Genomic DNA, 27,037 nt, shown 5'->3' with positions numbered 1-27,037 from the left:
ACCAGAACGAAGAAATTTATTCGTTAAGCCATGAGTAAAATACCAAACTTTTTAGCAAATTTACTTGGCGCAGGCGCACTGCGAACGTTGCGCATGCGCAGTTTGCGACTAATCGCACCGATGCGAAGAAAAATACTGAGCGAACAACTCGGAATGAGGGCCTAGGTCTTGTTAGGTTCTAACAGTCAAAATAGGTCATTTTAGGTACTAACACCGAGATTAGGTCATGTTAAATCCTATAGAAATTAAGTATGTTATTCTCTGATACACAGAGCATAAAACATACTTACCTACATTGTAAGTCTCCTCTCCGGGAGAAGGCCGGTGATAATGTAGATTATCTTTACAGGAATAAAAGCTATACCTTAAACACACCGTAAATACACTTTAAACCTTTAGCCGCTGCGGCCGCTATACTTAATTCACACTCTACGCACCTTTTACGCTATTAGCGTACAGAGTCCCGTACAGTGTACGGACTTTGCGTACACACGCCGCGCTGACGGTACAAAGTAATAACAGCGCGTACACACCCAGAGATACACTTTAAACCTTCACAGTAATGCAATGCAATGATATTACACTTTAAACCTTATACAGCAATGCAGTGTGATGCTATTACACTTTAAACCTTATACAGCAATGCAGTGTGATGCTATTACACTTTAAACCTTAGCAGGGCAATGAGCACACGACACCAATTGTGAGTTTACCGCTGGGTTCCGACACCACAGTGGATTATTTCTGAAAGGGGGTTTACAATACAAATTATACACTACAATACAAGACAATATATATAACAGAATAATGGCTACAGTCAATGTACATACGTGAGAATATTCGCATGCGCTTCCTGGTCCAGTCCTCCGTAATCAAATAGATAACGTTGTGAGTCTTGTGACTGGCCGCTCTGCAGCAGGCTTTATTTATACAAGTCTTCCAAAAGCAATACAATGGATACTGTAATCCCTTTGTCCATTGGACACAGGGATGCACCTTTACAGTACAGGAGAGGTCATAGGTTAATTTGAAAAGGTAGGCGATGTCTTTCTCAACTGTTCTTGTGGGTGGTCTCCTCTGGATTCCCGCCGCATACATAATATACAGTAAATACAGTTTATATCTATATTCTGCTTCTGCACATAACTATCCGCAGGAACATGCGATCTTCCGCAGACCAACACCGGAATGTTTCCCTTAAAATACCCTACAGCTGGATACCAAATACCACCTTATAACCTTAGTCTGTCCCCTCTTATCCTGTAAAGGTGAATCCCCTTGTTCTGCAACCATTTAAACAGCTATAACTTTCTGATGTGGTGCAAGGAGACTATGTGTACATTGTGCACTACTTGGATTAAATATGTAATGTGTTTTGATGGCTCTCCACGCGTACACAAACTCTGCCGTAAATACCCATACCACGCGCCGATGCGCAGGTCATGCGGGAGCGACCATACGCAAATTGCGGATATGTGCACTCACAGCAGAACAAGTGCACGCGCAGTGGGCATGTGTGTGCAGTTTATATGTGCTGTGTGTTCTTCAATATTTTTTGACTTTGACAGTCCACCCTTTGGCAGTCACCAATAACTGCCACTATCTAATCACTAAACAGAAAAATATCAATACAATATCTACAGACGATTGGATGGTCGGAGGAGAGTTGTAGGTGGGAAATGTATGACCTAGTGGGATAGTAAAAAAGCATGTATGTATGAATCCATGTCTGAGGGGCATGTATCATTGTGCCGTATATGTTTTAGATAAGCTTCAAGGTATTGCGAAGTATACATTAAATCCTTCTTATCCCGTATTAAGGGTCTGTAAGTGGGCCGAAAAACACTACCGAGCTCTTTTCGGCTTGTTGTTCCAACAAATGGGGTGCACATTTAGTTGATGATACATGGAGGGGGAATATATGTGAGTGCTAGTATATGTGGATATCACCTGTCCACTATGTGTATCATTAACTGGAGGTTGTAGAGATGAAGATAAGACACATATCTAAAATACATTCACATAACATTTTCATAATTATTCTTGGGTAGGGCTGATGTCTTTTCCGGATGGGTGTATCTGGGCAGAGGGGGAGACAAAGGAAAAACGGGTGAAAGAAACAGGCCATGGAATTCATTTGCAATCCTTATCATAACACTGTCTCTATGGATGGGTTGTAAATTAAATCTGCTGCTATAACAATGCCCTCGCTCCTTAAACTCATCAAATTTGTGCTGTGCTTGCGCCGCATCAGAATTCGAACACACCTAAATATCAAGCCAATAATTATGACGACTCCCAGGATACAAAGGAGAAACTTTCCCACACTCATAATAACATTTTGAGCCCACTCTCCTAACCCTGAGAACCAATTTCGTGGGTTCAACCATCAGACCCAGCCGGTCAGCTTATTACCCACAGCGGTTAGGGTAAGGTTGTGTCTCCTCTGGAACTCCCACTTCAACTGCAAGATATCGTCCATCTTTTGATCGATGATCTCCGTGGGGTCGTCAGTGCTGTTTGTAATATGCGTACAGCACTTCACACCATACTGAGTTGCCAAAGTGACGCAGTACCCACCCGTCACGGCTGTGATATAATTAAGAACCATCCTGTGCTGGATCAATTCCGTTTTGTAAGCTTGTAACTCCCTTCCCGTATACCTGAAGGTGTCGTCATACATCTCAGTGATATTATCTATCAAGTTCGCTAGCGCATGGATATACCTATAATTTATAATTCCTCTGGCAGTACGGGTGATGTCTAATGCGAGAAGGAATTGAATCCCGGTGTATTCGTGGATCAAATCAGAGGCTGCGTGCTCTGTCCTCTCTATGAGGTGTCTCTTGATGATGTGTTCATAGTGAGTATGAGTATAAGGAGCCTGAGCACTGCAGTGAACATCTTTCATCTTATCATGGGTTATGGTCATGACCTCTGGCAACACTCTTCCAACATAACACTATCCCTCTGAGTTCGGGGCAAGCCACTTATACGCCTTCCTCCCACATATGAAATAGGCATCATCGGGGAGAACATAGGGAACAGAATATGACATTACCATATTACAAACTTTCCAAGTGAAAAACCCCATCCCTAGTTCTCCCATCTGCTCAGTACAAGTATCAGGCTGGATGATATGAGCACAGTACCCTGGTGATACTTCTCCAACCCACATGGTCTTGCTTCCTCGAGTATACCTATACCGAAAATACCTTCCACTGTTGGCTATTTGGCGTACAAGTTCAGAGTCTATGGGTATCCTATCAGCTCTGTGCGAAAAGGCCATTGTCTGGTTATTCCACGTCACTTCCCAATTTCCCGGTTTTCGGTAATTGGAAATATTGAAACATAATAAGGATCTATCTACATGATACTGGTGGAGCTTCAAACTAGGGGGTCTAGAAATATTGAATTTCTTGTCCACCGGTCTCCCACCCCGTAATTCGAGTACCTCATCTATTGCTAAAGGGTACGGTACTAATCCTGACTTGCTCTGACCTTGAGGTACTTGTGAGCACACCCAGAATTCTGTCTGGTTTAAGACCTTACCTACTAGTGAGTGGTAATCACTCAATGGATGACGGTCCATGTTGATATTAAGGCTGGACTGAGATCTCTGGATGCACCCATCCTCGACTATGTTCTCACAATTCTTACAAATGCAATTTTCCTCATCCAATAACCCTTCACAGTGCCTCCGAGCTCCCTGACTACCAGATCGCTTTCTGATACTCGCCTTTGCTCGAGTGATGTGTTGCTCTTGAGATTCTACAAATCCATCCCCGCCATCAGAACCCATTCCAGATCCTTTCTCGACCTCTCTGGGACCCTCACCGAAACAGACTGTCCTGGTCAACAACAGGATTAACAGGAAAACCCGTAATGCAGTCTCTTGGGGTAAGTCCATCTTGTTAAGGGAAGAGAAAGGAAACAAGAAGGGGGGGGAGAAACAGAAGAAGAGAAGGAGGGTAGTGGGGAATGGAAAAAAACTTTAAAAAAAACTGGTGCGACAACCGCCTCTGGTCTTGTTGTTCTCCACGCTCAGGTGCCGTCTCAATAGTACTGCCTCTCAACCTTCCTGGAACAGACACTCCAGTGATACAATGTTCTCTACACTCTGCTCTTTGTCACGGGTTCTTTCCGGGTCAGCGACCTTTCTGTAGGGAACATAAATCTTGCATTTCAATGTGTTTAACTGTTGTGTGAAGTGAGCCATCTTTGGAAAGTGAAAAGAGAGGGGAAATAATAAAAAGAAAATTTGTCAGATTTGCGTTCACCATCAGGCTGTCACACCATCATGTATATCGGTATCTATGCAGGCTGTCACACCATCATGTATATCGGTATCTATGCACAGTCTCCCTTCACCAGTATTCCCATTCTCCACCCTTTGTGCATGACCAGGCACACTGATACTGGTGTCCCTATGCTGGTGAGATATACTGGGTTTGGGCAGAACTCTGAAAAGACCGAGTAGGCATGTGACGTTTGAACTGTAATCCTGTCGGTGAACTTAAGAGATGAAGAGGAAACTTTGAAGACAAATCACAGAGTTTAGTAACAGATAAGTTTGTAGAGGCAAAGAAGATTTTACAAAGTTTGACATCTGGATTGGGCACTACGGGGAATGATTCCCTAATCGGTCTGTTCCCCTAAAAAAAATTCTATGTGTGTTATATCTCTACTGGGACTATCCCAGCCATCAATCCAGTGTCTTGTCCATTCTAAGTTCATATGGAACCCGGTATCTTTGAGATAATTTCCTCTACCTGTGATGGACATGCATTTAAAACAGTGAAATGCAACATTAGTCTTCGTGGGTATCTAACATATTTTGTGCTTCCTGGGTGGGAGCACTCAATATGTTTACCATCTCTAACAAAACTCCTGTTAAGTTACTTAGAGGTCACTTCTGCTAGAGAGAGAAGCAGAAGTTTAGAGGCCTCCTCCTAACCCCAGTAAATTCTGTCAAAAGGGTAAAGTTGCATTTATTCTGTTCTTCCCATTAACCGAATCTGTGTTTTTCTATACTGTATCGTGATTCCTTACTATATTTCCCTTGATCCCGTCTATGTGTTTAATAACGTGGCTTGTTTTCTCTGTCTAGGGGTCTATATTGGCTATGTGTTCTACTATACCTACAATCTCTGTCAAAATGCCCTTCCTTCCTACAAATGTAGCATGTTCTCTGTCTTTTCCAAACAGCAGGGGTCTGGGGTTTAGGCTGATGAGACTTTGGTGTAAGAGCCTGTATACTTTCAATCCTCAGCCTCTCCTCCTGTTGTTTTCTATGCCTAACAATATTCTTGTGGTGTACAATTGCGCACTCTCTAAGGCAAGCTACTGTGACTCCACTCCAATTAGGCAAAGATGTTTGTACTCTGTCCCTTACTGTCTTATCGAGTCCGTCCATTAGCACAGAGACAGCCACCTCCCTGTAATTCGTATCGTTCCCTGTATCCGATACCCCCATGTATCTATCCATTATTTGCAGGGCCCGATGGAAATATTCAGATGTCATTTCATTTTCCCTCTGCTTTATGGAGAAAATTCTTCTCCACTTAACAGTTGTGGGTAAATACAACTCTAGTTGCCTGTTAATTTGCTCTAAGTTCTCCTGATTGTGTTTGTCAGTCATAAGACTATCCGACTCTAATCTACAATCAGTGATCATTTTTTGGGTGTCAATATTAGGGGGTAGGCACGCTTTCAAAAGTATCCGCCAGTGTTTGTTTGTCGGTTCATATGCATTACCCAGATCTCTGATAAATTTCTGACATCTAGCTAAATCCTTCCGAGGGTCGGGGAATTCTGAAATGATTGATCGCAGCTCATCTCTGGGCCACGGGCAATACATTGCAATATTCCTGGTGAGGACTACTCCCTGACTATCGGTTCTCCCATTGGGAGTTACTGTTCCCAAGACAGGGTGTAATTCTACCATTCCGTTCCTGATTTGTTTACTGTGAGGTGTTGTTGTCTCTGTGCAATGAGCCGTCTCACACTTACCGGTAGCTGTGACCTCACTAGTTCTTTCATTGGGGAATATTGTTACTGCTCTACCTGGTTGGACAGGTCCCACCTGAGTTTCCTGCAAAATGACTGCTTGGAGGAGAGCTGGAATTTGGCTGGATCCTTCATCTTCTTGTGACCTATAACCTTGAAAAGACTTCAAAACAGGATACACCTTGCAAAAATTAGGGTTAATACATTGTTTTTGCATGCTACTATCATTTACGGATATACCATTGACTGTAGCCATCTCTTCCCCTTCGACCTATGTCGACACTGGTGTGTTTGTGTTCTCATTCCCGCTAGGTCTTGAACCTGTTTTGCGAATTTGTTCTCTTTGCATATCCCCCTCCTGTTGCAATAATTTTAAACAATCATTATGTCTAATCCTTTGTTTTCTGGATTTAAGAAGACATATTCTACTGCTTACATTCTGCAGTACCTCTGGTTCAAAGCTGCCCACCCTAGGGAATGGTTCCCTATCATTGTTAGTCATACATATCCACTCATTGCATAAACCTTCTGTGTGTGTGAACCATATTTTTCACACATGATTAACCTTGCGGAGCCTTTTGGCCACGATTGTGCCTGAACCCTGTCTAAACGTCTCTTACTTGAGCAACTGGCTTCCATATTTGTGGGTCTCTTCTAATACCTTTTAAAAAATTCCCACAAACACCAAAATACTCAATATAAGTAGACGGTGGAGGTATACCTGAGCGCCTTCCACTCGCTCGCGCCCACACTGGCCAATACTACCATACACTGTTGATAGCGAAGGCAATGTACCCAGCTTAGGGCTCCTATCAGACCTTACACCGTCATTTCTTTCGGTGGAAGTTCTGTTTGGAATATTTTCCTGAGAGAGGCAGTGAAAATTTCCTTTTCGTTTTTTTTCACTGGAATTGTTTGTAGGGTGAAAAACAGAGAAATTAGATAACTATTTTTCACCCTTTCCAGTGAAGCCCACCAGGGAGATTTCCCGAAGTTATCAAAGAAAAACCCCTTTGTCTATACAATCACGTCTGCGTATGCTCTTCCACAGATTATACAATAATATCACGTTGCTCTGTGCAGAACAAACGGACGTGTGATGCAATAGCACAGCCTATAGATACTAGTTATCTATATGCCCTACGATTGTTGTAGACCACTTAGTACCACTTAGTAGACCACCTCAGAGTTGTATGGGATACCACTCAGTCCACTAAGACCACTTTATTCCACTCTTAATAACGCAGGGTTGCGAACCCTACGCCACCGGATCTCTACTAACCCAGTGTGCACACTTAGACCACTTTAGTCCACCTTGTTCACTTAGTTCTTGGGTTCAGTATCCACTCACTCCTGCACTCGCTCACTCAAATGCACTTTATTTTTCTGTACAGAAAATTATCATTCAGACAAGCAGCTTTACTCCCAGAGGCAATACAGTAAATAAGGGTTTATATCTATATTCTGCTTCTGCACATAACTATCCGCAGGAACACGCGATCTTCCGCAGACCAACACCGGAATGTTTCCCTTAAAATACCCTACAGCTGGATACCAAATACCACCTTATAACCTTAGTCTGTCCCCTCTTATCCTGTAAAGGTGAATCCCCTTGTTCTGCAACCATTTAAACAGCTATAACTTTCTGATGTGGTGCAAGGAGACTATGTGTACATTGTGCACTACTTGGATTAAATATGTAATGTGTTTTGATGGCTCTCCACGCGTACACAAACTCTGCCGTAAATACCCATACCACGCGCCGATGCGCAGGTCACGCGGGAGCGACCATACGCAAATTGCGGATATGTGCACTCACGGCAGAACAAATGCACGCGCAGTGGGCATGTGTGTGCAGTTTATATGTGCTGTGTGTTCTTCAATATTTTTCGACTTTGACACTGGAGAGGAGACGCTGCAGGTGTCTTCGGGGGGTGGGGCCGGACTGTGACATCACTAAGCCCCGCCCCCGCATCGGGAAATGCCGCGATTTGCGGTCCGGGGGAAGGGGGCGGGGATAAAATGACACGATTTGCGTCATTTTAACCCCTTCTCCACCCGACGGACCCGCGAATGCGGGAGGTTATCTCTCCATCCTGCTCGCATCACTAGGGTGCGAGCAGGATGCGGGAGACCTGCCCACTCTTCCGGGGGTGCGGGGGGCTACCCCAAAAAACGGGAGCCTCCCGCAGCTTCCGGGAGAGTAGGTAAGTATGGCATAAAAGGACTGACATTTTTGCATGCAATGTAAAGGATTAGAATAGGTTAGAACCTAAGAATCCTGGGCTTAGTTATAATGAACAAAACAATTTAACTTTTTGTTTAATTGTGCCTTCCTGGATTGTTATCATTGTACATTATGTTCAAGATTTTACTTATTACTTGGCAAAAATGACAGCCTGGAGTATACTGAAGGCATAACTGTAGCATGTATATCCAATTTACATGTCTGGAAAATACCTTAGGCACTCATTGGTAACAAAAATGATTATTTTGCCTATAATGTAATTATTAGAGATGAGAACTTAGATTCACACAGCATTACAATTGCATACATCTCATATAGCTGTTATTTGTTATTGGAAGTGGGCCTTTTTGTTGCTTATATGATGCTTGTCTGAGAGGCTTATGTTTGCTCTTCTGTATAATAATTGTGTAAGTTTTGTCTCGTCTGCAACATGCAGTTGCCCCTGATCCAACCACTTGGTTGACGGGACAACCCTTAGCCTTGCAGGAGCCAGGAGAGCAGGATGGAGCTAGGTGGATAGCGGCATTGGGTCTGGGGAGGAAGTGATGGGGCAGAGTGTGTCCTTTTTACTAGTCATGCAATGATCTGCTTCAGTACACTTTGCACCTTTTTCAAATAAATATCAAGTGTCTGTGAATTATGAGTCCTCTAGATTCTGACTATATTTCCTTTTGTGACTAGACATCAAAGCAGAAATTAGAAGTCAAAGAGCCAAAGAATCAAACTGAGAGCAAAAATTCAAAGGGGAAAAAAGAAGACGTTATGGATTTTGAACAACAGTCCAAGGGTGAGGAAGAAATGTTAACATAGGAAGGAAATGTATGTTAATAAAATTGTTTTGGCAGATGGCCGATGGTACCGACCTATCTGCCCTATACGTTACCCAGTGGCCAATTTTGGTACAGGTTGAGTCTCCCTTATCCAAAATGCTTGGGACCAGAGGTATTTTGGATATCGGATTTTTCCGTATTTTGGAATAATTGCATACCATAATGAGATATCATGGTGATGGGACCTAAATCTAAGCACAGAATGCATTTATGTTACATATACACCTTATACACACAGCCTGAAGGTCATTTTAGCCAATATTTTTTATAACTTTGTGCATTAAACAAAGTGTGTATACATTCACACAATTCATTTATGTTTCATATACACCTTATATACACACAGCCTGAAGGTCATTTAATACAATATTTTTAATAACTTTGCGTATTAAACAAAGTTTGTGTACATTGAGCCATCAGAAAACAAAGGTTTCACTATCTCAATCTCACTCAAAAAAGTCCGTATTTCGGAATATTCCGTATTTCGGAATATTTGGATATGGGATACTCAACCTGTACTTAGTTCAGTGTTTGCTGACCGTAAAGATGTGTTTCATGCAGCTCAGTATCCTGTCATTTCTTCGTGAGCTCACTGCATCTACATGAAGAAAATAAAAGATGAAAGAGATCAGTCAGATTTAACATGAAATAATTTAGAAGCAAATAAGATTAGAGCTTATTTGATACATTTATTGTGGTTGAAAACAGGCTTTGGAAAGGTGTGAAGGTCATATACATCTGTACTGTTAGTACAGGGTGCAGCAACTTGTCACTGGTAACAGTAATGGAGTTTAGCTTTCCTCTAGCAACCCTTGGAAATTCACTAGGACCAATAATAAAGATCCTGTACTTATGGACTACGCAAGTTAAGGATTTGGGCTGAATTTAGCCACAAGCACTGCAACCTAAAATGACCCAACTAGAGCCACAAATGTTTGGCAGCATATTAGAAATAAGTGGAAAAGAGAAGAAAAAAAACAAGAAAATTAGATGTTATTGTGAAGGCAGATAAAAAATATTTAGAAAAAAGCACAAAGAATGAATAACAATTATTATTATTATTATTAATAATAATAATAATAATAATGATAATAATTTCAGATTTACACACTATCTTATTTGTGTCAATTTACAGCTACTAAGAAAGTAAAAAAGAAGAAAGGAGAAATCAGTGAAGAGAAAGTGGTAAAGAAGAAATCCAAGGAGTCCATTGAGGGGAAGAAGAATACAGGATTGTCAAACTCAAGTGCCACAAAGACTTCCAAACAAAGACCAGGTGAAATAGAAATAAAAACAGCTCTAGGTTATAAATAGGTTTAGTTAGCAAAACATTAAGTGGTGTGAGGTTCGATAGTGAAAAAAACATTAATAAAACATAATAAAACACAATACATATACAATCTATTGAGACAAAGGTCAAGTAGCAATCAAGAGATAAAATAACATGTTAGGGAATTTATGAATAGGCAACCTGATAGCACTGTTACTACTGTACATAGTCATAATCCTTCAAATTCAAATGTTTAAGAAAATACAGGGGTCTATGCAGAGCCGGCCCTAACCAATATGATGCCCTAGGCAAAATTTGGGCTGGTGCCCCCTAGCACCACCGCTGGTTCCGCCTCTGACCTTGCACCTCTTTCCCAGCACCATCACCCCTCACCTATAGCAATACTTATTTTGGTGTTTGTACCCCCTATATTTTAAATAGGAACAGTTCGCAAATTTGGCGCACAGCCCAAAAAGGGGTGTTTTTTTGCTGGCAAGGGGCATGGCCACACAATAGTAACCCCAATTCCAATTACGCCACACAGTACTGCAACTTTATTCACATTTGATCATGCAATAGTGTCCATAATTCCTATTACATCCCACAGCAGTATCACTTTACCTTATAAATGTTACTCCTCACAGTAGAGCCCCTTATTCACATTACATCACACTCTATTGCTCTTTATTCACATAAGATGACACAGTTGTGCCCTTTCTATATGCAACGCCACATAGTAGAGCACCTTACACATAATGCCACACATTAGTAATGCATTTATACACCTAATTCCACACAGTAATGCCCCTTACACATATGACACACATTATTAATGTCCTCATAAACATAATGCGCCTTACACATTATGACAACCTTTATTAATGCCCTTTTACACATAATGTCCCTTACACATATGCCGCACATTATTAATGCCCTTATACACATAATGACACACATACTGTAGTGCCCCCTACACATTTGCTGCCCATTATTAGTGCCCCTATACACATAATGACACACATACAGTAGTACCCTGTTACACATATTCCGCACATTGGCCCTCATTCCGAGTTGTTCGCTCGCAAGGCGAATGTAGCAGAGTTACACACGCTAAGCCGCCGCCTACTGGGAGTGAATCTTAGCTTCTTAAAATTGCGACCGACGTACGCGCAATATTGCGATTACAAACGAGTTAGCAGTTTCAGAGTAGCTCCAGACTTACTCTGCCTGTGCGATCATTTCAGTGCTTGTCGTTCCTGGTTGACGTCACAAACACACCCAGCGTTCGCCCAGGCACTCCCACCGTTTCCCCGGCCACTCCTGCGTTTTTTCCGGAAACGGTAGCGTTTTCAGCCACACGCCCCTGAAACGCCGTGTATCCGCCCAGTAACACCCATTTCCTGTCAATCACATTACGATCGCCGGAGCGAAGAAAAAGCCGTGAGTAAAAATACTTTCTTCATAGTAAAGTTACTTGGCGCAGTCGCAGTGCGAACATTGCGCATGCGTACTAAGCGGATTTTCACTGCGATGCGATGAAAAATACCGAGCGAACAACTCGGAATGAGGGCCATTATTAATGCCCTTATACACATAACACACATAGTGCCCCTTACACATATGTTGCACATTATTAATGCATTTTTACATGACATACATAATGCACCTTATAAATATTCCGAACACTACTGCACAACCAACCCACTCACATGCACACAGCACTCACACTGCCACTAACACTGTGACCTCTGCCTCTGCTTGGATACAGATGTGTCCTCATCAATCTTGCCTCAATACTAACGTTGGGCACACCATTTTTATGAAAATGCATCTTATTTGCATTGCTATGTGGCTAGGGTGCACAAGCAGCTTCTGCTGATTAAAATGATATGCAGCATGCCTATATACTGTGTGAGACTGTGGCTGTATCTGCATATGAAATGCTACACACAGAATATAGGCATGCCGCATATCATTTTAATCAGCAGAAGCTGCTGATGCCCCTAGGCATATCAAATGCCCTAGGCAATTGCCTAGTTTGCCTATGCCTATGGCCGGCTCTGGGTCTGTGTACTAAAGGATCCGGTATAAAAGATAGATAGTGTCTAGTTAGACAGTCAATAGATAGACACCATATGTTAGACAGACATTAGGTCGACAGGGTCAAAAGGTCGACAGGGTCGAAAGGTCGACATGAAAAAGGTAGACAGCACGAAAGGTCAAAAAGTCGACAGGTTCAAAAGGTCGGCATGAAAATTGTCGACATGAAAAAGGTAAACAGCATGTTTTTTGCATTTTTGTTGTTTGTGTGGATAGTTTTGTCATCTGGGACACCCAATTGTAGAAAGGCATACCCTCGCGGGGTTCACTTCGCTCGCCACGCTTCTGGCACGGTGGCTCGCTGCGCTCGCCACAAGGTTTATAACCAACTCTATGCCGACATGGATAGAGAAAGTATGAAATAGTCCAAAAACATGTTACATTTCAAAACTCCATTTGTCTATCTTTTTTATGTCGACCATTTCCATGACGACCTTTTGACCATGTCGACCTTTTGTACTGTCTAACTTTTTCATGTCGACCTTTTGACCCTGTCGACCTTTTGACCCTGTCGACCTAATGTCTGTCTAACACATGGGGGTAAATTTACTAAGATTCGTAATTTCCGAAAAAAGGTCAAAGTTCAATCACGAATGACATCGACAGTGTAAAACTGCAACTTTTTGAATTGATTACGATGGATTTACTAAGCTGTCGTATTCGGGTTTTTCTTTTCTTCCGATGTCGATGTCATTCGTGGTTTTTTACCTATTTTTACGGCAGTGATTAGCAAAACACTGCCGACTTTTTTTACAATCAATCTCGGCCGGATCTGTGTGATCCGTGCTGGGGTTTATTTTTTTTATTTTTTTTAATTAAACACTGTAAAATAATAAAAAAAAATGCGTGGGGTCCCCCCTCCTAAGCATAACCAGCCTCGGGCTCTTTGAGCCGATCCTGGTTGCAAAAATATGGGGGGAAAAATGACAGGGGTTCCCCCATATTTAAGCAACCAGCATCGGGCTCTGCGCCTGGTCCTGGTCCCAAAAATACGGGGGACAAAAAGAGTAGGGGTCCCCCGTATTTTTAAAACCAGCACCGGGCTCCACTAGCTGGACAGATAATGCCACAGCCGGGGGTCACTTTTATATAGTGCCCTGCGGCCGTGGCATCAAAAATCCAACTAGTCACCCCTGGCCGGGGTACCCTGGGGGAGTGGGGACCCCTTCAATCAAGGGGTCCCCCCCCCAGCCACCCAAGGGCCAGGGGTGAAGCCCGAGGCTGTCCCCCCCCATCCAATGGGCTGCGGATGGGGAGGCTGATAGCCTTTGTTGTAAAAGAAAAGATATTGTTTTTAGTAGCAGTACTACAAGGCCCAGCAAGCCTCCCCTGCATGCTGGTACTTGGAGAACGACAAGTACCAGCATGCGACGGAAAAACGGGCCCGCTGGTACCTGTAGTACTACTACTAAAAAAATACCCAAAAAAAGACAAGACACACACACCGTGAAAGTAAAGATTTATTACATACATCCACACAAACATACATACATACTTACCTTATGTTCACACGCAGGTCGGTCCTCTTCTCCAGTAGAATCCAAGGGGTACCTGTTGAAGAAATTATACTCACGAGATCCAGGGGTCCAGGCTCCTCGGGAAATCCAGGGGTAATCCACGTACTTGCATAAAATAAGAAAACGGAAAGCCGAGCCACGAACTGAAAGGGGCCCCATGTTTTCACATGGGACTCCTTTCCACGAATGCCAGAAACCCACTCTGACTGATGTCTAAGTGGGTTTCTTCAGCCAATCAGGGAGTGCCACGTTGTAGCACTCTCCTGATCGGCTGTGTGCTCTTGTCCTCACTGACAGGCAGCACACGGCAGTGTTACAATGTAGCGCCTATGCGCTACATTGTAACCAATGATGGGAACTTTCTGCCCTGCGGTTGACCTAAAGTGACGTCACCGCTGAGCTGAAAGTTCCCATCATTGGTTACAATGTAGCGCATAGGCGCTACATTGTAACACTGCCGTGTGCTGCCTGTCAGTGAGGACAGGACCACACAGCTGATCAGGAGAGTGCTACAACGTGGCGCTCCCTGATTGGCTGAAGAAACCCACTTAGACAGAAGTCAGAGTGGCTTTCTGGCATTCGTGGAAAGGTGACCCATGTGCAAACATGGGTCCCCTTTCAGTTCGTGGCTCGGGACACCGTTTTTTTTTTTTTTTCAAGTACGTGGATTAACCCTGGATTTGCCGAGGAGCCTGGACCCCTGGATCTCGTGAGTATAATTTCTTCAACAGGTACCCCTTGGATTCTACTGGAGAAGAGGACCGACCTGCGTGGGAACTTAAGGTAAGTATGTATGTATGTGTGTATGTATGTAATAAAATTATACTTTCACGGTGTGTGTGTCTTGTCTTTTTTTGGGTATTTTTTTAGTAGTAGTACTACAGGTACCAGCGGGCCCGTTTTTCCGTCGCATGCTGGTACTTGTCGTTCTCCAAGTACCAGCATGCGGGGGAGGCTTGCTGGGCCTTGTAGTACTGCTACTAAAAACAATATCTTTTCTTTTACAACAAAGGCTATCAGCCTCCCCATCCGCAGCCCATTGGATGGGGGGGGACAGCCTCGGGCTTCACCCCTGGCCCTTGGGTGGCTGGGGGGGGGGACCCCTTGATTGAAGGGGTCCCCACTCCCCCAGGGTACCCCGGCCAGGGGTGACTAGTTGGATTTTTGATGCCACGGCCGCAGGGCACTATATAAAAGTGACCCCCGGCTGTGGCATTATCTGTCCAGCTAGTGGAGCCCGGTGCTGGTTTTAAAAATACGGGGGACCCCTACTCATTTTTGTCCCCCGTATTTTTGGGACCAGGACCAGGCGCAGAGCCCGATGCTGGTTGCTTAAATATGGGGGAACCCCTGTCATTTTTTTCACCATATTTTTGCAACCAGGATCGGCTCAAAGAGCCCGAGGCTGGTTATGCTTAGGAGGGGGGACCCCACGCAATTTTTTTTGAAAAAATAAGCACTTTCCCACCCCTTCCCACTGATATACATGCACGGATCTCATGGATCCGTGCATGCCTATCCAATCACGAATAAAAAAAGCAGGTCTGGTTTTTTTTAGTACTTTTTTACGAGTTGTAATTTTTCACGGCAGTGTTTGTTCTTTTTTTGCTTTGCACTTCTTAGTAAATGATCGAGATTCATACTTAAACAGCCGCGTTTTGACCGATGGTGTATTCATTCGTAATTTTTTACCTGAACTAGCAAAAAATTACGAATGCCCTCATCACTGCCGTGATTAGTGCTTAGTAAATTACCGAGATGACACTTTGATGAAAAAACGGCATCTCGGTCAAAATCGGGAGCTTAGTAAATTTCCCCCATGGTGTCTATCTATTGACTGTCTAACTAGACACTGTCTATCTATAAACCAGATACAGTACTAAAGGGGGGTACTCACGGAGCGATCGCTGCTTAAAATCTAAGCAATCTGACTAGATTGGTTAGATTTTAAGTAGTGATCACTCCGTGTGTACCCCTCACAGCAATAACGATGCGCAGCCCCGCACATCGCCATCGCTGGTGCTAGATTGGCCCAGAATGTAGCACCCGCTGGGTGAAATGAGCGCCCCCCCCCCCCCCCCCCCCATCTCCTCCCGCACGCTCAGCACACATCGTGCTATGCTGAGTTGAGGGAGAGATGTGTGCTGAGCGGTTCGCTCAGCACACATCTCTCCCAAATCGGGCCGTGAGTACTGGCCTTAAGCCCTGGAGAGAGGTAAAGTAGACAGAAATAAAGTACCAGTCAACCAGCTACTAACGGTCATTTTTCAAACACAGCATGTGACATGGCAGTTGGGAGCTGATTTGCTGGTATTTTATCTCCAATCACTTTATTTCTCTCCAAGGCTTAGTATATAGACCCACAGTCTCCGGTATCAGTCCCCAACAGGAAGGTTTGAATGTTTGACAATGACTTGTTTGAATATCCAAAGCTTAATTAAGAACAGGAGACAGGTGTGTGTATAATAACAAAATATTATATTGAAGGGGCCTTGGGTGAGAAGGGACTGGGCCTCGGTGGTGCGGGCTTAGCCTCGCGCCACACCCAAAGGTTTTCATCATTTTAGGGGCATGCTGTTTGCTGCCCAAGCATCTGGGCAGCCCCCGGGCTCACTACAATGCATTGTTTAGATGCCGTACGCATCTATCCAGAGATCACACGCTGCTTTATCTGTGATCACAGGTTCCTCAACCTTCCCCCTCCCCGCAGGACACTGCAGACTGCAGGGGGGACAGCGGGGCAGTGCCCAAATAGAGGGACTATACCGCTGAAATAGGGACAGTTGGGTGGTATGCTTCTGCTTGTTTCAAGTATATAACTTTTTGCTGAACATTTTTCAAAGTTCAGTTTGCCTCCATTTAGTATTTTATACTTTTTGGATGCGCGTGGCTTCACTCAACTAGGATGGGAGGTACTGTAAAAAACTATTCATGTGGATTTCCGTCATGTGATGTAAACATTAGTACATGACCAGGTCTCCTGTCTGAATCGAGGTGGGAGGGAGTCTGCTGAGATTGGGCTTCTCACCATGTTGACCATAACTCATTATTGTGGTTAGTGTCATGGGTCACATGAGCAGAGTCACCACTTGGCAATATAGTGAGTAAATATTCCACAGTACTGTCGGCCATTACAGTAGTTTGGATAATAGTTTAGTATAGTCACATTGGTGTAATTACTGATTAGTGAATATGGAGGCAAATGTTCATCCGATAGATCACATAATGTAAAGGAGCAGTAGTATTTTAAACTGTGTTACTTAGAGACAGATGTACATGTACTAAGCCTTGGAGAGTGATACGATGGAGAGAGATAAAGTACCAGCCAAGTTTCTCCTAACTGTCTTGTTCCAGGCTGCTTGTAAAATGTCAGTTAGCATTTTGCTTGCGAAACGTTCTGCCACTCTCCGCATGCATATCGGCATTTACTAATGCTGGATGCATGAAGAAAATAAAGCTCTTGTGGTAAGAGCTGTCCTTTGCGATGATAGGACTTCTGGGTTTTTGACCCGGAGTCCTATCTGCATGTGCGCCGATGGGGTGCTGGGAGGGATCCGGTTGGATCCCTCTCAGAAGGGGCTGTGCAATATAAGCCCATAGGCTTCTATAGGACTACGCCATATGAAGATGGCATTGCCCACCGCATCCAAGCCCTGGAATCTATTGCATTCAGGGACTTGGTGCATATGCAGTAAGTGGCCAAACTTCCGAAAAAGGCAGTTTCAGAGGTTTGGCTGCGTTTTTACACTTGTTGCATCTTGCCCTTGGAGAGAGATAAAGTGGACGGAGAAAAAGTACCAATAAACCAGCACCCAACTATCATTTTTCAACCACAGCCTGTAACATGGCAGTTAGAAGATAATTGACTAGTACTTTATCTACATCCACTTTATCTCTCTCTCCAAGGCTCTGTAATTAGACCCCTTTATCTCCGGCCACTTTATCTCTATTGAAGGCTTAGTACACAGACATCAATAACACAAAAACCTTATGTGCTGATCGGGATCTGGTCATGTGACCGGAGGTCAGAATCCCGAGCGATTAGCAACCTTCCAGTCGGCATGCTAACTGACAGGGACTATTCCCACTCATGGGTGTCCACAGCACCCATAGAGTGGGAATATAACCTGTGGCGAGCGCAACATGCCACCGAGCCCGCAAGGGGTTTTGTTGCGATTGCCCCCCCCCCCCTTTCGGCATTCTGCGAATGGGACCCCGGGGTCGGTATGCTGAATGCTGGGATCCCCACCGCCGATCAGCCAGCCCCAACCCATGCCGGTCTATCTGGTAGCAATAAAGAGTGTTATGACTTGTGCTGCAGCTTCTAATTCAGAGGTAATTGCCACCCTCACTATTAAAAAAACAATATAATACAACCTGAAGAAATAAATCCACCAGAAAGAAGCGCTGGTCAACTAATTAACCTTATATTATTTCATAAAGTAAAATTGTGTTCAAAATTTCAATAAATGACAAATTAAAACTGGATAATACAACACTTAATGACACTTTGGTATACAGTATTATAGCTCAACATTGAGGTTGGTCCACCCTTATACAGATCTGTTAGTGATGTAGCAATCCCATTAGTAGATATCTAAGATTATTAGCATATTAGCATGCTAAATTAGTGTCATGATAGTCCAGTCTTTAGACAACTTTGTTAGTGGTTTGGTTTCTAAAAAGTTATTCTTTTATCAAAGCACTTAGGGAGTCATTCCGACCCGGTTGCACGTCTTCACAGCGGTACGATTGGATCAGAACTGCGCATGCGCTGCATGTACATTGTGCACGCGTGTTGTTGCCCGGCAACAGTAACAACGCCGGGTACGAGGAAAGCGGTCACAGCAGTGACCGCAAGAAGATTGACAGGAGGAAGACGTGTCGGGTGTGTTTTCTGGGAGTGATCCAGCAAACGCAGGCGTGTCCAGGCGTTTTGAGGGCGGATGTCTGACGTCAAATCCGGGTCCTGCATCGCTGGATCCGTCGCAAATGGTAAGTAGGTATAGGGCTGGTCTTGTTTTACATGAAACTTTTTTAGCATAGCAGGGCTGCACAAGCGTTCGCAGCCCTGCTATGCTAAAATACACTCCCCCATAGGCGGCGTCAGGTTGATCGCACGAGCAGCAAAAAGTTGCTACATGCAATCAACTTGGAATGACCCCCTTAGTGTCCACCAATATCCTAAAACTTATCAAGGCACTTATTATTCAGCTGTATGCACCCCTTTCTATATATAAATTATATAGTCACAGTCAGGGGATGCGGTCAACATCCCGCTGGACGGGATCCCGGCGGTCGAAATACCGACGCCGGAATCCCGACCGCCACAATCCCGACATATTCTCCCTCCGTGGGTGTCCACGACACCCATAGAGGGAGAATATAATAGTGCCTGCAAGGGGTTGCGTTCCGCTCGCCACCCCTGTCGGGATTGTGTGGTCGGGATTCCGGCGTCGGTATTTCGACCGCCGGGATCCCGTCCAGCGGGATTACGTACTGATCCCACAGTCAGTGGTGGTTTTTACTTATGGGCTGTAGCCCCCTAGGCAAAATACACCACTCAGCTCACTGTTAGTGAAGCCAGATGCAGTCTGTGTGACTGGATTGGCTTCACTGTGACTGACAGTGACTTCCTATTGCAAGTCCTACCTGCCAGTCACAGACACTACAGGCAGTCCCATTGGAAGATGTTTCTTCCCCTCTGACTGCCAAACCTTGCTGCAATTAGCAGAGAGCTGGCTTCCTGTAGGAAGCCACTTCCTGTCTTGTCAGCCCTAGCTAGCTTCTATAGGCGGCAGCCGATGCAGTTCAAAGAAGCCGTAGTTTTGCGCATGACCGATACTCTGCCTTGGGTAGCCACCTTAGCAGGTGTCATGTCTGAGTAGAGAGATTCCCATAGAGAATGAGTGTCCACAAGTGGGGAAGGATCCAGTTCTGGTTCCTTGCCTTCTTCTCTAATGGCTGAGCCAACCTGGGTTCAGGGGTTAGCCCACTCTGTTGATAGGTTAGTGCAGCTCATGGGGTCTTCTTCCAGGAATTCAGAGAGCTTCACACAATGCCCATCAAAAAAGAAGCTTCTACAAGGAGTACTTCAGTTCAAGGAGAACTCAGAGGCAGATTTCTCTAACCACGAGGAGGAAGGTGAGTTATTGAAAGAATCCGAGGTAGAAGATCTCTAGCAAGAGCTGGATTATGGTGAACAAGAACAGTAGCCCTCATCCTAGTAGTCCATCAGGTCCTTTAGATCTCTGAGTCGATGGAGTTACAGGATACTGTACCTCATTATTTGGTAAGAACCAGTAACCTTCCCCACTTCTGTCCAATTAGACCAGCAGCTGTCTGCGGCCTGGAAACATCTTGACCAAAAGGTTCCAGATGTCCAATTTTCTCTTTTCCCTTTCCTGGCAGCTAACAGATAAAAATAGGAGACTCCCTGGCCATCTGATCTGTTGGTCTCTTATCTGTCAAAGACTACGATAACATCTGTCCCAGGGCCACCACCTTGTAAGATGGTTCAGAGCGGAAGTTGGAAACAGCACTCAAATCTACGTACACAGCAGTGGGAGTTTTACACAGGCTGGGCTTAGTCGGCTCTTGGGTAAATAAGGCCACAGAGAAGTGGGCGAAACACCAAAGACCTATGGTCCAATATTCTGCGAGCTGACCCGATCTCCCTAGCTGAGCACATCCAGGAGCCAGTTATTTACCTGGAAGATACCTCCAGGGATATTGGCCAGATACTGTAAATTTCAAATATTGGTTTCTGCGGTAGCAAATCGCAGCGGCCTATGGCTTGGTGCATGGCAGGCCGGTGTTGAATCAAAATAAGCTGTGGAGTCATTCACATGAATATCTTATTTGGTCTGGAACTGGACAAATGGATTTCTCTGGCCACGGGTAACAAAAGTACCTTCTTGCCTTCAACCACGGTTTCTCAGTGTCGGTCCTACTCAGGACCTTCCTTGCATTCCTTTCGGGCTCTTACCAGATTTCAAGGAAAGGCCAGAGGTGCCTCGTCTGTGGTTAGGTCGACAACCTGGAAATTCCCATCAGCCAGACCCCAAGCATGTAGAAAAACCGGTGGCATGACGGGCTTCCGTCCCACCTGGAGGCTCTCATGGTGGGTGCTCCCCTATCTCAGTTCAAAGAAGTTTGGTTCCAGACTTGTTCCGATGTTTGGATTCACAATTTTATATCCCAGGAATACAAGATAGCATTTGTTTCTCCTCCCCAGTTTGTTTTTTAACCACAGGTTTGCCGGTCACCAAGCAGAATCAAAGGTGTTGCAGCAAACAATCGCCAAGCTTGTTGCCTCCAACGTGCTGATTCCAGTCCCAGTGCATTAACACACTCAGGGTTTCTACTTGAATATGTTTGTGGTTCCGAAGCTGAATAGTTTAATCCAACCCATTCTCAATCTCAAATTATTAAATCTTTATTTAACGTTTCTCTGGTTCAAGATGGAATCCCTCTATTCGATAATGACAGGTCTGGAGCATGCAGAATACCTTGTGTCCTTGGACATCAAGGATGCTTACCTGCACATTCCAATCTGGGAATTGCATCATGCGTTCCTCTGCTTTGCCATCAGGGATTCTCATTAACAGTTTCTGGTTCTGCCTTTTGGACTGTCATCGGCAACCAGGGTCTTTACCAAGGTGATGATTGCTCATCTCAGATCCCTTGGGGTTACCATTGTCCCTTACCTGGACAACTTCCTCATAAAGGCTCCATCAGTGGACAAACCTTTGGATCAGGTGTCAGATTGTAAACTTCCAATGGATAAGGTCCAGGCGATTCATGATTGGTCAGGATGGTTCTCAAGCCAAAAAAGGTGTTGATTCACCTTTGTATTCACCTCCTGGGCAAGACGTTGGTCTCTTTTGAGGCCAGTCAGTTCTGCAGGTTCCATTCCAGATTGTTTCAGTTGAATCTTGTATCTCAATTGTCAGGGTCCCATCTTCAAGTGCCATGTCTGGTACGTCTGTCTCCTCTGACCCACATCTCGCTGCTCGGGTGGCAACCCATTTCTTGGTGGGTCGCTACTTCGGCATCTGGAACTGGATTCTCCTAACTATGGATACCAGTCTATGCGGCTGCGGTGCGGTGGTACTGAACAGCCAATTCCAGGAGAGGCTTCTGTCCATCAATGTGCTGGAGCTCAGGGCAGTTTACAATGCCCTACTCACAGGGTCTCCTCTTCTGAAGAGACTGCTAATTTGAATGCAGTTAGACAATGCCATGGCCATGGTGTACATCAATCGGCAGGGAGATGCAAAGTGAGAATCCAGCCACAAACTACAGTGAGCAGAGAGGCACACCATGATGATCTTCACTGTGTTCATCCCGGGTCTGGGACTCCAGGTCGACAACAAAAAGCTTGACACACCTTAGGTCGATGCCAATAGGTCGACACACCTTAGGTCGGCATGGACAAAAGGTCGACATGGACAAAAGGTCGACATGAACAAGGACTGCATGGAAAAAGGTCGACATGAATTTCTTTTTTTTTTTTTTTTCGTTTTCTTCGTAGAGTGACCGGGAACCTCAATTAGTGCATCATGTCCCCTCGCATGGCTCGCTTCACTCGCCATGCTTCGGGCACAGATTACCGTTCCATTCGTAGTCCACGTGGATCGTTAAGAATGATAAGGTTCCAAAAAAGAAAAAAATCATGAAAAACTCATGTCGACCTTTTTTACGTCGACCTTGTTCATGTCGACCTTTTGTCCATGTCAACATTTTGTCCATGCCTACCTAAGGTGTGTCGACCAATTGGTGTCGACCTAAGGTGTGTCGACATTTTTGTTGTCGAGTTGGAGTCCAGATACCGTTCATCCCAAGCATGGAGAACTGGTAAGCGGACTACTGTATCCAGGGGTATTTTTGGGATGGAAAACCAGCATGGGAAATGTATGGAAGCAGCCCCAATGGGGGCAGGGTCTGTTGTGGGGGCAGGGTCTGTTGAGGAGGTAGGATTCCTCCTCATAGGGTCTGATTCTGAGTTGGACGCATTTGCGGCCTTCCTTGCATCTTTTGCTGCAGTTGTGTCTGTGACGTTTTGCAAATGATGCTACAATGCAGTACCCTTGTGTACATCCGTGCATCCAAATATACAAGGACTGAGATGCCACTTTCAGTGTCTATATTTGCTGTAATCATGCTTTGTGTGTCTTTAGACGCCACCATCAGTCGCACCATTGAAACCTTCACCAGCCCTATGCTAGGTGAAGATCAACCACCTCAGCATGGCCTCCAATGTGAGCAATTCAACGTCTCTATATGCAACCATGGCCTCCCGGCGAAATAACAAGTTGCCATGGTATTGTTCCAGGACACAGGAAGTTGCAACAGAGGCGGTAGTTGCTCTGAGAGTTCTGTGGTGGTCCCATCTGGTGTACCTGTTTCCGCCCTTTCCACTTCCACCATGGGTGCTCAAACACATCAAGTTTGAGTCCACTACAATCCTCCTGGTGGCTCTGGATTGGCCTCATCGGGCATGGTACTCGGACCTTCAGCTGCTTCACATAGATGATCTGTGGTCGTTGCCTCTGCGGTTGGATCTTCTTTGGCTGGGTCCGTTCATGTACCCCGACTTTGCGACTGCAATTAATTGCATGGCTGTTGAGGCCCCATTCTTAAAATGCAAGTGTATTCCAGAAGCAGTGATTCCCACCATGCTGTGGGCTTGGAAGACGGTGACGTCCACCCACTACCATCGTATTTGGAAGTTTTATGTGGTATAGTGTGAGGTGCATGGTTTCCCCACTATTTTCTTTCTGACTTCCCTGCCTGCTACACTTCCTTCAAGCTGGGCTGGGCACTGAGCTCCATTTGGCACACCTTTGTGGCCTCGGATTCAGGGATTGGCCACAGGGTTTTCCAGGTTTGTCAGCACTCTCCCACCGGGGGAAGCTTTGAGATGTCCCCAGTGTCTCTTCTTGGATGAAGGTAAAAACAGGATATTGGTACTTACCGATAAATCAATTTCTAAATATTCCATAGGGGACACTGAACATCCGCCACTGGAGCTCTGCATTACCTGCCATTGTTCCATTGTTCTGGTTGTTTGCAGTGTGTTTGAAACTTTTCTTTCTGTTTCTGTCTTTGGATCATTTAAGTGTTGGTTCATCCTTGTCTGTTTTTCTTTCTCTGTTGTCATGCTATCCGTGTCCACTTGGGCTCAGTTTTGCCAAACTGGGGCTAATTGGAATAGAGGGAGAGGTGCCGGTCACGCATCTAATTTTAAAGTGCCAGACTCCACTCATCCACCCAAGATGCAAAGAGGAGAAATGTCACCAATGCGCAAATGTCACCTGCACTCAAAAACATATATTGGTACACAAGTACCGGCACTTCCGGTCGCGTATTTACCCGGAGGCAATATTAGCTTATGGCGAGCTTTCTGTGTGGAATGGAAAATTACAAAAACAAGAGAATGGATTATATGGAAGGGATTTAATACTGTGAAAGATAGGAGGTTTTTTAGACTAGAAATGCCATGTCTGGAATTAGGTTTGTTTTGGAGAATAGGAAGTGGGTTATAAATTCCCCTTAGTTGTAATGCTTTCCATTAGCCTTGACAAAGATACATGTGGTATCGAAATGCGTTGGCCAGGAAAGCTTGCAGAGTGTGGATGAATACCCTCAGAATCAGGAAGGACAGTTCCAGGGACGCCTGAGGTTCTCCATAGCTTATGTGCATTTTGTCTACACTTCTAGTAGACAAATCCATCTGGTATGAGTCCACACTTATGCATCCATTTTGTATTGTCTATTCGTGATTAGACCCATTCGTGGGGAGGAATCCTTTTATGTTGTACACAATACATTTTTAATTGGAAGTTTTTACACTACGGAAGCTTTCTTTTGATTTTTATGTGCAAACTGGAGGAAAATATTTGGAAGAGCGGAAAGATCTGACGATCGTTTGTAGACATCGGATACATTCCGCCCCCTACGCTGATATTGTCTGCTATTGTGGTAGACAATATTTTGTGGTACGAGTTCCTACCTTTATATACTCCAATATTATTGTATCAACAGAGTTACACTATTGTGTTTTATCTGTTCCCCTTTTGAGGTACTGAAAAGGGATCCAAAGGGAATCGTAATCATTGAATCATCAATCACTTAGATCATAAGTATTGTGTGCGCTTCTGGTGTGGTGGTTTCTTCTTGTGTTCCACTCATCCACCCACCTATAGCAGTGACGAGCGGTGGGGTGAGGCAGGTGAGGCAGAGCCTTTCCTGTCATACTTATGTTTGCACCAGAGGTTCGACTGTATAAAGTATATGAAAAATACAAAGAATATGTATGAAATATCTTCTTTGCATTATTCTAATCATTTTTATAGCCAAAACTCTGGAGTAAAAAGTCTACGGCAGGTGAGGCAGTGCCTCACCTGGCTAACTTTTATGCACAGCTCTGATCAAAACTCACCAAATTTCCAGGATTTTATACTGCTGCACCTGTGTATAATGCCCAGATGTACTCTTTGGCTCATATATTGCATGTAAATCTGGCTCTGGTGCTAGCCAGTGCCTCCTGAGCCATTTAGCTCACCGCACGTCCCTGATCTATAGTATACCCCAGTGTCTTAGGCTCAGGTGTCCCTTATGGAATCAGATAAATAGCTTTATCGGTAAATAGAAAATCCTGTTTTCTAAGAGGTATCTGTAAACCAGAAAGGATTGACAATGGGTTAGAAAAAGTTGTGTCACAGTATAAGATTTAAGATTGAGATTTGTTCAAAAAGTATCTATAATTTTCCGCCTTGTTTTAGATTAATACAATTAATCTTTAAAGAATGAAATACATTCTATTGGTGGAGAAAATTGTATCTGAAGTCAGATGACCAAATGATGTCACTTTGATCTGTGAGTCATATTCCATGAGACATTCATATACAAGATTTTCTCAGCATATTCTGAGACATAGGTGGTCATTCCGAGTTTATCGCTCGCTAGCAGTTTTTAGCAGCCGTGCAAACGCTATGCCGCCGTCCACTGGGAGTGTATTTTAGCTTAGCAGTAGTGCGAACGAAGGGATCGCAGAGCGGCTACAAAATAATTTTATGCAGTTTCTGAGTAGCTTCAAACCTACTCAGCGCTTGCGATCACTTCAGACCATTCAGTTCCTGATTTGACGTCACAAACACGCCCTGCGTTCGCCCAGCCACGCCTACATTTTTCCTGGCATGCCTGCATTTTTCCGAACACTCCCTGAAAACGGTCAGTTGACACCCAGAAATGCCCTCTTCCTGTCAATCACTCTGCGGCTGCCAGTGCGACTGAAAAGCATCGCTAGACCCTGTGTAAAACTACATTGTTCGTTGTAATAGTACGCCGTGCGTGCGCATTGCACCGCATAGGCAGAAGTGCCGTTTTTTTGCCTCATCGCTGTACAGCGAACTAATGCAGCTAGCGAACAACTCGGAATAACCACCATAGTTCTTGGATCATTCTTGGATTGTTTTTGTAATCACCTGTACCTTTTAAAAAGGATCTTCACCTAAAGAGCTCACACCTGTAAGGGTGAGGTGATAACCTAACATCGCATTCTTCAAAATAGGACAGGTCAAATTGTTACCATTTATGTGAACTAATATCAACTATGTGTATCGTGTTTTATAAAATTAAGTTTTAGCAACCTCTGTTTTTATACCAGGAATAAAACTTTTGTGTATCTAATTTGATATCAGTTTCCTGAATATTCTATTATATTGTGTAACATTGAATGACCATTTGCAAAAAGGTATACTACCTATTAAGAATGTATTAGTTCACCTGAGGTATATTTTTTTGCTTATTATCTATTTGGTCATGGTGTTTTGTCTCTCTGTACATGGGGGGGGTCATTATGAGTTGATCGCACATAACAACTTTATACTGGAGACATTATGTGTATCTGGCACTATACTGGAAACATTATGTGTATCTGGCACTATACTGGAGACATTATGTGTAAGGAAAACTACTGTGGCTATTATGTGTAACCCTGCTAATTGTGTGTGTAAAGGGGGTGTGAAATATATTTATAGTTTGATAATACGAAGTT

The 27,037-nt window shown here is 44.2% G+C and overlaps 1 protein-coding gene across 1 annotated transcript in view; it reads left to right on the top strand.

Moving 5' to 3' along the window:
* The window catches only part of TULP1 (TUB like protein 1), a 253,884-nt gene that overhangs the window by 24,486 nt on the left and 202,361 nt on the right, over positions 1–27,037 (top strand). The window contains exons 2-3 of the mRNA XM_063957230.1: positions 8,939–9,044; positions 10,223–10,363. Coding sequence (XP_063813300.1) covers positions 8,939–9,044; positions 10,223–10,363 — 247 coding nt within the window. The remainder of the gene's footprint in view (positions 1–8,938; positions 9,045–10,222; positions 10,364–27,037) is intronic.

The sequence above is a fragment of the Pseudophryne corroboree genome, chromosome 2, assembly GCF_028390025.1.
Source record: "Pseudophryne corroboree isolate aPseCor3 chromosome 2, aPseCor3.hap2, whole genome shotgun sequence".
NCBI classification, from domain to species: Eukaryota; Metazoa; Chordata; class Amphibia; order Anura; family Myobatrachidae; genus Pseudophryne; species Pseudophryne corroboree.
This window is presented reverse-complemented; position numbering and strand designations above follow the sequence as displayed.